Source organism: Brachionichthys hirsutus, unplaced genomic scaffold (assembly GCF_040956055.1).
Source record: "Brachionichthys hirsutus isolate HB-005 unplaced genomic scaffold, CSIRO-AGI_Bhir_v1 contig_909, whole genome shotgun sequence".
Lineage (NCBI taxonomy): Eukaryota > Metazoa > Chordata > Actinopteri > Lophiiformes > Brachionichthyidae > Brachionichthys > Brachionichthys hirsutus.
Window position 1 is genome coordinate 65,540 of NW_027180345.1, and position 12,600 is coordinate 78,139.

At 42.8% G+C, this 12,600-nt stretch overlaps 1 protein-coding gene across 1 annotated transcript in view; it reads left to right on the forward strand.

Moving 5' to 3' along the window:
- LOC137913796 (carbamoyl-phosphate synthase [ammonia], mitochondrial-like) overlaps positions 1–12,600 on the forward strand; it is a 32,638-nt gene that overhangs the window by 9,467 nt on the left and 10,571 nt on the right. Inside the window, 13 exon segments of the mRNA XM_068757431.1 lie at positions 223–367; positions 1,450–1,660; positions 3,012–3,210; positions 3,296–3,472; positions 4,066–4,184; positions 4,359–4,500; positions 4,814–4,879; positions 4,957–5,020; positions 5,297–5,478; positions 6,318–6,512; positions 8,342–8,409; positions 10,595–10,670; positions 11,440–11,517. Coding sequence (XP_068613532.1) covers positions 223–367; positions 1,450–1,660; positions 3,012–3,210; positions 3,296–3,472; positions 4,066–4,184; positions 4,359–4,500; positions 4,814–4,879; positions 4,957–5,020; positions 5,297–5,478; positions 6,318–6,512; positions 8,342–8,409; positions 10,595–10,670; positions 11,440–11,517 — 1,722 coding nt within the window.

Below are 12,600 nucleotides of genomic sequence, written 5' to 3' on the forward strand. Positions count from 1 at the left end.
GTGGCATTTCCTGGGGGGGGATGAAGTGGGAGATGCAGATGTTACGTTATTTATTTACCTAAAATTTCGGCTTGTAAGTTTTGTAATTGTATCGTACCACCATAATTATTGAATGCTCGACAATGATCACAACTACAGCATATGTTTTTCAGTTGTTCGTTATTGAACGATAGTGGATGATTAAATGCATTTGATTATGTATATGTATGTGTGCGTATATAGGCTCTGGCCATGAGCAGTCAGATACTGGTGGAGAAGTCTCTGCTGGGCTGGAAGGAGGTGGAATACGAGGTTGTGAGAGATGTGGCTGATAACTGTGTTACCGTCTGCAACATGGAGAACTTTGACCCAATGGGCATCCACACAGGTATTAAAACGTGCACTGCAGCCAGTAATACCTCGACATACGAGTGTTCCGAGATGTTCCGCGTGATGACGATGACGATGGAGATGAAGCAAGAAATTATCGATCAATGTGACCGTGGTGTCCGTGTAAGAGGTGTACAACGACGATACGTACAAGCCTCAAACAGAAGGATGCTGTCAAGAACACAACGCCTTCCAAAGGCGTAGCTATCATGTCTAAGTCTATGTAAGTGTGCGTGTGAGGTACAATTACGGTACGTAAGTGTCCATGTGCCGTCCTCCTCCTCCGCTGCACACCGCTGTTAGCGCTACCCTCTGTCTTGAAGGTAAAACTAATAATAAAGCCACATTTTATTATGTTACATTCATCATTTTGTGTGTACGCTTGCATCTATATAGCAATTAAAAACCATTTTCTCCATTGTTATCAGCGTTGATTTGAGTGTTTTTAGACGGCCGGAATGGATTAAATTGTTTTCAATTATTTTATATGTGAAAACTTTATTTGACGTACGAGCGAATTGATTTACGAGCTCGGTCCAGGAACGAATTACACTCGTATGCTAAGGTATTGCTGCATATCTGATTAGAGGCATTGTTCATTCTCTCCTGTTATATTGTGTGTTGTGCTTTCTGTCTTCTTCCCTCTCTGCTGTGAGACTGCTTTAAGGCAAACACATTTACTTTTGTTCTTTGCAGGTTGTTCCTGTGGACCAAATTAACTGTGTACATGAAAGTGGATGTCTAGATGCTTTTGACAGCTGGTTTTGACCCTTGCCTTATTGCTTTGGCTCTTTTCTGTAGCTCAAGAACAGTGTTGAAAATCAGGACTTGAGTGGGAAACTTGACCTTTAAAGTCTATCTAGATTAGAACCTGAACCATCTGGGACACCTTGACGTGTACCTGCGATTATAGATAGTCTGCACCCCCCCCCCCCCCCCCCCCCATTCAAACTTCATTTTCTGTCCATGGGGAAATTAATAATCGAAAAAGAGTTGAATGTGGATTGAAACCTTTTTTGGGGGACTATACTATATTAAGTATATTGGCCATATTAAGAGATGCTTCCTTCTTCACTTCAGGGGATTCCATTGTAGTGGCACCAAGCCAAACGCTGTCCAATGAGGAGTATCACATGCTCCGAGAGACGGCCATCAAAGTCGTTCGTCACCTTGGCATCGTTGGCGAATGCAATATCCAGTATGCCCTACACCCTTCATCGTTGGAGTACTGCATCATAGAGGTTAACGCCCGACTCTCCAGGAGCTCTGCTTTGGCCTCCAAAGCCACCGGGTGAGAAAGTCCATGCACACAAATGCGGCTTATGCTCCAGCAATAACGGCTTTTCTTACAGAGACGAGCTATTATGTCAGATCAGTTGAGGTGAGTCTTGGTGTGAATTTCGGAAAAAGGTTACAGAATGTGTATTCTGTCAAAACTGGAATCGCAGATGGAATAACAGACGATAATGCGACGCCGACTGCTTGCTTCCTGAACAAGTGCAGGATCGGCGCTCTACAGTAGAATGCGAATTTAAAATAAAAATTATTCAGTCAACAAATGCAGAGAAAAGGAGAAGGGGAAAGTGCAACATGTTTTTGACCTGCTCATGAAGTCAAACTGTTGAACTTGTTTGGGTCGGCATGAGTTTTGTGGGTCAGATATCTATTTGCCAAAAATCAGTCTGTCGATTTTAAACATTTTCCCTCTTTATACTGTGCAAAAAACACTTTTTTCCACGTTTTCCAATATAACGCCTGCCCCTGGCCGTAGATGCCCTACCTCGGTTTCTGCTATTAGAAAATGTTACCTGTTCTCCAGTACCATTCCAGAATGAAGCCGAGTCATATATAAAATGATTCAATTATATAAAACTGTTAATTAGACAATAACATACCTGTAATTTCCTCCCAGACTTTTAGCAATCTGTGCAGTAAATATAAAGAATTGCATCCTCACTCTCCAGTGCCTCCCAATAAACTTCTTTCCAGTATAATTAAAATGTTAATTTTCTCTTCACCCGATAAACATCTTTAACCACTGCCATTTTCTCACTACTGCCTGATTGGAAACAAGGTTGCTTCATTTCTTCCATTATTGTCTCAAAAAGTAGAATGTGTTTTATTGTGTCATACCTCCGGTATGATTGAACAAGGATCTACTGAGATATTTTAACACAGCCAATTGTTTTTGAATTATATTACCGGTAAGTCATCCATGCTCACTGCTCCTTTGCCATGCTCACCCTCCGATAGGATAACAGGTAACATCTGTAATACTTCAAAGCTGTACACTAAATATGTAGTCTCCATGGAACATGTTACCATGCTGTGTTTTTCTTTTGGAAGAAAATGACAAGTCAGTTTAGGTACATCTAATATGCAATGGAAATCAGTAGTGTTTTCCATGGCAAAACGCAATAACAAAGTGAGGTACTAAAAGTGAAATATTTGATTATAAGAAAATAAATATTTATTTCATTTCTGACAATGGGTTTTGACAGTTATTTATCGTCAAGAGATCATGAGATATTTCAATAAGACAGAATAAAGGAGACAATGCTATATGACAGACTGAATTAAGATTAATAACGTGTGATCATTCTAACAATACTCGTTTGATACCAAAGCGCCATGTCTCACAGGTACCCCTTGGCTTTCGTTGCCGCTAAGCTGGCTCTGGGTATCCCCCTTCCAGAGATCAAGAACGCTGTATCACAGCAGACCACTGCGTGCTTTGAGCCCAGTCTAGACTACATCGTTACCAAGATCCCACGCTGGGACCTGGACCGCTTTCAGGGCATGTCCCATGAAATAGGCAGTTCCATGAAGAGCGTTGGAGAGGTGGGATTCACTGCTAAAGACTCACTTCATTGTTCATCTTCATACACATTGATGGATTCCAGCCTTTGGTCTGTTCTGGATTCAGGTGATGGCGGTGGGCCGGACATTCGAGGAGAGTCTGCAGAAGGCCCTGAGGATGTGTCATCCATCGGTGGATGGCTTTATGCCCTTCCTGCCACTCAAAAGGGCGTGGTCGGAGACTCAGGACCTTCGACAGGACCTGGCTGTGCCCTCCAGCACCCGCATCTTCTCTATTGCCAAGGTACACTCATCTTCCCTAACATCAATAATGAATAACTGCTTCCTCAATAAACTCACATCCTGAAGTTAAGCCAAAACTGCCGTGAAAGTAGGATGACGTGGATCAAAATGAGTCCCCTGTCCTACCTGCCTGGCTAGTGCATGGAAATACTTGCCTTTGATATGCTAATTAGGTTAAATAGATGCACGGGGCTTATAATCACTGCAAAAACAAGCACAGGATAAAAATTGTGATTATTTATCTGATAGCTGGGACTTTTATAATATGCTTGAAAGTGTTGTGTAGGAAAGCCCTCTTCACGTGTTCGTCTGCGAATGGTTTTCCATGTTTCACTATGCGGTGAGAAATGTTATAACACCCCCCCCTTCCGTTGCTTCATCTTCTACAGGCAACTTTTATCCGGCTCATCTCTGAAGTTTTTTTTTTCCCCCACGTTTAGTGTCAAAGTGACGAGTGATTTTAAATTAGAGTTGAGCAGAGAATTATCTGCGATCAGAATAATCCAGTGTTGGTCATGAATGAACAGAGACAAATCCAGCAGATGATGAAATTACATCCAACGTCCAAGTCTGTTTCATGTCTCTGCTTTTAAGTCCCTCCACAGCGGCATGAGCATTGATCATATCCACCAGCTGACGGCCATAGACAAGTGGTTCCTCCACAAACTCCACAGGATAACGCAGCTGGAACAGAAGCTGGCAGACCACACGAGGTACAGCAACGCGCACGCAGACGCACCGATTGGTCCACCAGCCACTCGTTGTTAGTTTTAGATTTCCGTTATATAGAAGTTCTACTTTAACTTGCAATCAATAAACTGCCTGCGGGCATGTGCTTGTAAATGGTAGGCAGTATTGTGAGCATCAGTTGTTTTGTCCCCCTTCAGCGACACACTACCCAGGGAGTTGCTACTGAAGGCCAAATTGAATGGATTCTCAGATCGGCAGCTTGGCCAGATTCTGGGCTCCAGTGAGCACGAGGCGAGAAACCTGAGGCTCAGTCAGGGTATCAAACCTTGGGTCAAACAGGTGAGCGTTAAAGGAGAGGCCACTGTTGTTCAGATTAAATGTGGAAGTGTCCTAAGTGTAACTCCAGATATACGCCTTGAGACCTGCAAAAAACCTTGAAATTAATTTGATTTCCTCTGTTTTAAAATTATTGGTCAATGACCTTCATCAAACTCTTGTTTCAGTTAACACATTTTTTATTCCTGAATGTAATGCTAAATTGATCTGAGTAGCCCCGCGTCAGACATTTACCAAAGCGAACTAACAGCAGATGCCAAATGCGCCACAGGTGTGAGATTAAAGATACTCCTTTATTTTGTCTGACTCCTCCCAGATTGACACCTTGGCAGCAGAGTATCCAGCCACGACCAACTACCTGTACTGTACCTATCACGGTCAGGTAACTAAGAGGAGAAAACACACCTTTTACAAAAGCAATGTAGCAATGTTAACGTTAAAATGCATTCGATGCATTAGGAGCATGACCTCGACTTTAAAGGCCAGGGGATCATGGTTCTCGGCTGCGGGCCCTACCACATTGGTGAGTCGTTATTATTGATTTTTTTAATGTATGTAAGTTTCAGCCCGTTTGTCACGATTTTGCTGATTAAGCTATATCGGTACCATCGTTGACATTGATCCCACCGCTGTTGAGCTGAACATTTTTGCATTCATTACTTACAACGCCTTGCAGTGTTTGGGCTGGTTTACCAGCTCTGACATCGGGATGTTACTCAGGAAAAGAAAACATGTCTGCTTCTCCTTCAGTTTCCTGTTCATGACCAACGTTCTGAATGCCGTTGGTTTGATCTACCAGGGAGCAGCGTTGAGTTCGACTGGTGCGCCGTGTCCAGCATCAGGGCTTTGAGAGAGATGGGCAAGAAGACGGTGGTGGTCAACCACAACCCTGAGACGGTCAGCACCGACTTCGATGAGTGCGATCGGCTTTACTTCGAGGAGCTAACCCTGGAACGCATCCTAGACATCACCGAGCAGGAGGTGAATAGTTTTGCATTATCATTCGACACTTAACCCTCTATCCTAGTCTGGGTCGCCCAGTCTATCCCAGAATGCATCAGGATTCACAGGTGACAGGTGAGATTGTGACATGGAAACAGAGTGTGGCGTTGACATTTGGCAAATTCTGTGAGCGGGAATTGAACCCACAGGTGATTTTCCTCGCCTGTTGTGTCCTATGTTCCTTTGCGTTGTTTCTGTTTTAATGTCCGGCGCTGACTTCCTCCCTGCAGAGGAACTGTGATCCAGTTAAAGTTGTGATGGGGTCAGAGTGTGATGAAGTCTTTGTTTGTTAGGGGTGATAACATTGCCATCAATCCCCTCTCTCGCAGCTACAGCCCTCCCTTGCTTTCTGCGTGTGATAAATATGGCATTAGAGCATGGAGATAAACCCTGGACAGGAGCGCGAGACTCGGCCCATGAATAATGAAGAGATGCAACCTGGCATCGCCATGGAAACAGGATCCCTTTTGGATTTAGCCAGACAGGAAAAGGGGTTGCATGTTATTATTAAAAAGAGCACACACTCTCACTCACAACACACAACACACCCCATGGTGATTATTAAACCCACGGCCGTCCAAGATCAAGTGTGTTTGTCTCGTATTTTCACTGTACGTTCAGTGCCCAGAATGATTGGAGGTCGGCACAGGTTTCAAACCGTGCACCTCAGTTGAAAGGCCCCGGAAGGAGCTCCAAGACGTGACGGAGCATCTCCTTTGCTCCTTTTCCTTCTCCTCCTTCCCCTCCTTCTGCCTACTTGTTTTCTCTTCCTTTTTATTGTCCCGCACATATTTCTTCATCCATCGCTTCCTCCCAAGGGTTGCTCTGGCGTCATTGTGTCAGTTGGAGGCCAGATCCCAAACAACCTGGCCGTCCCATTGGACCAGAATGGGGTAAAGGTTCTGGGAACGAGCCCCCTGCAGATCGACCGGGCTGAGGAGCGCTCCGTCTTCTCTCGTGTGCTCGATGACCTCGGGGTGGCGCAAGCTCCGTGGAGAGCCCTCAGCTCCCTGGTGAGAGGAAGTGAATAACCTATTGTGATGAATGGCATTAATAAAACACTAGCATGGAGATCTTGAGATTTGCACTGTAAACTGTCAATCTTTTTGCACACTCATGTTATGATCCTAACCTTTTAGACAGTAATCCAGCAGTAAGCTAATTTCAGCAGCTTTGCAGAGAACAAACATTGAAGAAAAAGTCTTCCCTGAGCAACAGGGTGACACTTTCTTCCAGAAAATTAGTTTGTGGAAATGAGGTGAGCTCAATGGGTTAGCAGAATGTTAATTCAAGCAAAGTGACATTTGCTTTTAAAAGCAATTTTCATGTGATCATTTTGTTTCGTGTACTTATGGAACTGCTTAAGAAATTTCTAATGGATATATTTTTCTCTAAACTCATAAGAAATATGATTTTTTTCATTCATTTATGCCTATCAAGGAAAAATAAGGAATTTAATGCCCTTAATAGTGCATTTTTAGCAAATAGTATTAGCCTATTAGTACCAAATTCTCTACCGGCAATATCATGATTCAATTAACGGCTACACATTGACTTTCCATGTAGATAATTTTCTGTTTATTAACATGGATTTTATTTATTATATTCTCTTTTTTTTTTTTTTTTTACTTCACACACACAATATTGCTGTCCGTTAATAGCCCTATAGATCGCGTCACCCTTTCCCCACAATCAAACAATTATTTTGTCAAACCACCTCACTTACTACAGTTTTAATTCACCTCTTATTTCGCTCATGGCTACATCATAATGGAGCCCCTCAGTGGAAGCACTGAAATATGTCTCTTCCTGCTCATGTATTCAGTTACCACGAGGAGTGATTAGCCAGTATGCACAAATAAAGCTCTGTGTTTCTCCAGAGTCTACCCACGTATTGTATTTCCCTGCAGATTGTGAAGAAACGTTTTGTTTTTATTGGACTGGAATAATTCAGAGAGCGCTGTGGGGAGATCTTTCTCTTGTGTCTCTAGGAAGCGGTTTTGTGTTTGCTAATGGTAAGCCACCTGGAGAGTGAACAGTTGTTAATGATGGCGAGAAATGGGCCAGACATGCAGAGAGACAGAGTAGAGAGGAGGGAAGATGATGAGGGCATGCAGTCATTTTCAAACTGTTAAACACCTTCCTCTTTCTTACGTTGTTCCATGCGTGAAGTGAATGGAAGAACAGAAAACTGGAAAGGGGGATGAATTAAGGCCCCCATTTCTTACTTTTGGAACTGCAATATTCAGTAGCCTGTTTACAGCCTGGCCGCTTCAGGTGGACGGAGCGTCTCGGTCTCGCTGCATGGAGGGAGGTCGGGGTCCGAGGCCGGAGGAGGGCGCGTGAGCGAGGAGGGGAGCCCCCTCGCAAAGCGCTCTACGTCCGGGACCCCAGGGCTAGTTCTTTCGGTGCGATTAAAATAAAAATGGTTAAAATGTGGATTGACGTTTTAGGAACACTTGTAATTTAAGGACTCTTGATTTCATATATCTAATAATGTGTTTGTTTCAAATCACTTGCTACAAGTTGGTAAAAAAAAGTACAGACAAGAGTACAAAAATTAGATACTGTTGTCATAATACACTTAGATTTTTCAGTAACCTACACAGAGTGCTTGCACTTGTTCAGTGGCCCAGGGCATTTATTGGTTAAACTGGTTCTAGTGAAATCATAAACGTTCATGACAAAGACAATCTCAGGTTTAATAGCACAGCATTAGAACTTAATTAGAAGTTTTAGTGCCAGCATCATGATATCATAAACCATTTCCAAATATGAATGAATGACAAGCGATTAAAAACCAAAACTCAATCGACTCTAATGTGTTGTTCTCGTCCTTTAGGAAGATGCCTTTGCTTTTGCCAACCAGGTGGGCTACCCCTGTCTGCTGCGTCCCTCCTATGTGCTTAGGTGAGTTTTTGAGTTATGCGCGCGGACAGAAAAACAAACAAACAGACAAACAAACCCAATTGCAATACCCTCGCCTCCCCTTCGGCGAGGGTAACTAGGCAATACGGGACAACACATAGAACGGGAGAGCCTGAAAATACTGAGGAAATGGAGGATGTTCCGGCAGAGAACTGTCCAGAGAGGCAGGTCCAAAGAGGCAGGAGCTGATTAGGTGAGATGTGTAACAGGTGCGTCTCGTTCAGTTCAACGATGCCTCCGCAGCTGTGAAGAGGCAGAAATCAACCTGCAGCAAGAGTCACCATAGCAACCCTCACTAACGGGGTTTTAATGTTTAAACTTCATATCTTTTCCTGACCTTGCAGTAACCTGCAATGTTATCAGTGATCCAGGATCTCTTCTGGATCATCACCAAAATGTAAACAACTGTTCCTGTTGAGATTCTCAACATTTCCTGTAAAAAACAATCAAGATTCATTTAGGACTTTTTGGGTTAACTTGCAAACAGAGAAACAAACAAATCAACACAGGCAAAACATTAAATGTAGGAAAATTCCAAAGAGCAAACTGCATCACATAAATAATTTTTTGTTTAAAAAAATATATTTATTTTTTATCCATGACTATTTCAGATACTCAGTTTTACAGAACAAAATGATGTTGAAGTTGCAGTGACTCTTTAATGCAGGAGAGGGTCCTAATTAGGGTCCGTCTGCTTGCAGGGAGTTTTATAAGGCTGTCTGTGCCTTATAAATGCACGCTGTGGTGTTGTTTGTGTGCTTGTTTAGAATGGTGTCATGCTTTGAGTGTAATGCATTGCTTGAAATCAATCAAATGTCAAATGACTTCAATTGAAAGGCCGATAGATATACCGGTATTGACATTTTCTCGTAGATATCTTGCAAGCACAGTTGTTGTCCTCCAGACAAATCCAATATGTGCCCCTAGTTAATAGTGCAGGTGTGAAATGTGTATGAGAGAACATTTTTTCGGTGCATGTAGTTAAACACCAAACCTTTTCTTCTTTGTCAGATTGAGGCTTCATAACGCTGAAATGCACATACATTCAAAACTACATAACCCATAATGAAGAAGACTCTTCTCCCATATCTTTTTTTTTTTTGCATACATATACTATCCAGCTTTCGCTTTTCTGTTTGGGAACATTCGCTCAGCAGTACAATTGAAGTGACACCAGCGGGCCTTGAGCAGCAATCATTCCTGTTTTCAAAGTTGGTTCCAGCCACCAAGATGTAAATCCTAAACTTGAGCGTTTGGAAGTTGTCTTATTTTGTTTACACAAGTTGCAAAGGCCCATGTTGGCAAGGCAGAATGAAATGCAAATGCACTCTAGTTCTGAAGGATTGCCTCTGAAAAGCAAATCTGTGTGGGTGAGGAGTGAGCTAAGCAACAAACCCTGGCGAGAAAATGACTTCACTCACTTTTGTGAAAATCCATCAGTTGAATTTATTGTCATTCCATAGTTTGATATTCAGTGTGTCGGTTGAATTCACCTTCTGCGTGGTATTTTAGGTGCTTTTCCTGCTCTCGCGTGTAATAGAATGTTCCATTCGCACCCATAATGATAATGCGCCAGGAGGAGGTGAGACGAGAGCGTTCAACCCGTGTCTTTCCGAACAGTATAAGCAGGCCTGATCGATTAAAACAATTGGATTCATGTGAAATTTCATCGGTGTAAAATAGTTGCCAATTGTACTAGAATAGGGAGTCGGCGTTCATTAAAGAGCCGGACAACAGCGGCTGCGGCGTAAAGCTCTGCTCCGAGCTGGTGCCGTTTGTCTGTCCTGTTTCTCTCAGCTCCTCCTCCTCTCAATCAGCAGGATATCCGAGCTGAAATCAAAAACAACAACAACAATCACAACCGAACTCGCCTAAATCTGTTGTTTTTTTAATGACTATGTTCTGAACTCGTTTTCAGGAGCCCGGAGCGCTTTTCGACCTAAATAACTACTCCTCCCACATTGTCTCTCTCTCTCTCTCCCTTCCTGTTTGGACTGTTTCTCGACCTCGTTCCCGACGGTGATCGTGATGCAACGGCGAGATAATGAGTGTTCTGAGCGATCATTTGAAGCTTGTATGTTCTCCCGTTTGCTTGCTTGTCTTCCTCTCCCGTGGCCTTTTTTGTTTTCGCCTGCTCGCTCACTCCCTTCTGCTCGCTTCTCACCAGCGGCTCTGCAATGAACGTTGTGCACGGAGAGGAGGAGATGAAGCGCTTCTTGGAGGAGGCCACTCGGGTGTCCCAGGTGAGATCAAGGCAAATCTGCACGAGAGAGATATCACGCCTCCATATGTGGTATCTTGGCTTTTAATTTTGCCCTGTCTTGTACTGAATTCACACACACACACACACAAATGCTCTCTCGGTGACTATTTATTGTCGCTCTCTCCCTTTTCTTTCAATTAACTCATGCTACCAGCTGGTTTGGCGGTTGGCTAGTGTGTGTGTGTGTGTGTGTGTGTGTGTGCGTGCAGTGCTAGTTCACTGAACGCCCATGAGGTCCGGGGGCATCTGGGCACTGTAAGAGCCCCCGCCTGCAGCTAGGAGCATTTACACAGACACATATCACACTTGCAAAACAGCAAAGCAAGGCATTTGATGGTAATTGAGCAGGTTTAAACAGACTAATTGTACGTTCTAGCAGTGCATTATGTAAACAGTGACCTTCTGCTTAAATTTAAGGATAAGGAAGTCCACATCGCACGAACAATACGGGACCTGCGGCAGAATAGATCACGCATTTTGAAATCTTAGGCCCACAGACAACAGCAGATGCTACCATGGATACGCTGCCATGGATACGCTTCAACAAGCCTTCACCACAGTCGGCCACATTTAGTTTTTTCCTTTTCTTTGTGGTCTTCTGAGTGACTTGCTTCATTGATCGGTGTCAAATAGTCAACCACGACTGTTCATGAACACATCATGTTCTCACTAATGAACTCCACAGACACACCAGGCTATTTTATGTCACCTTCGAGTCAGCAATAACTGATATGTTGACTTTCCTGCAGGAACATCCGGTAGTCATTACCAAGTTCATCAGCGGTGCCAGAGAGGTGGAGGTAGATGCTGTTGCCAAGGGAGGCAAGGTGAGCCATTTCTGTCGCGCTCGGTTCGGTGATCTCGATATTTGAAGCAGCCCGAGCGTCGACGCTAAAACAAGATACAATATCTGTGTTGCTTTACTGAAAATATATTTCCGCTTTACTCACAAAGCAAATTCTGCATAAAGTAACATAATGCTGCACATGGTCTGGCAGACACTATTGTTTGTCCCTCTTTTGTTTATATTGACCTCCTGTTTGACTATATTTTTGATTTATAACAATGTCTTTGTTATTCATCTCCGCGGCCTGTCATTACTCAGTCCTCTATTTTTGCCGTTTAAATGGGGCGGTTGGTGGAATATTGAGCACACCAGACTAGAGGAATAAAGTGGAACTCATCTCATTCATCTTCTGTGAAAAGGCATTACAGTCCAGACAGAAGTGACGGGGAGAATGGAAGACACAAATAAAACCAAAACGGTGGAGTGTGGTGATAATAAATGATCCCCCCCCGCCCTTTTTAGTTTACATCCATTTAGGACCAAGAGCTTCCTTTTGATGGAGAATGCCCCTTAAATGTTTACGTCACAGGTTTTGTGCAATAAGCACAAATGAAAAATAATCCTAATTTAGCTGTTTTTGTTTAAAAACTGGCAATCAGACAATTAAAAGAGAAACAATATCCTACGATCTTATTTTAAAACGATCATTGATTTTTTTTTCAAACCGTATTGTGTTCATGTTAGACAAAGTTAGTGTTTCCATATGTTCATGTTTGGAGGGAATCTTAAAATATTGATCCCTTGTGGAATATTACAACTACTGTCTTCTAAATTTACAATTAAAGGTCATTGAAAAGCATTCTGGGATAATTTAGTAAATCACCCTAAAATAAATAAATGAATGGGGCAAATGTATGATTCCAATTCCAAAATAGTTTGAATGTAAGATGTCAATAAAACAATGCAATGATTTTCAAAACTTTGATAACCTATTCTGTGCAGAGACAAGATACTGTTGGAATATAAAAGGGGTGTCCCTGAAGTAGACGTTGTCTGGATGACAGCATAGATTATTCCAAACCCTGTATCTGATGATGGTACTTCCCTGAACACCAAGTCATCC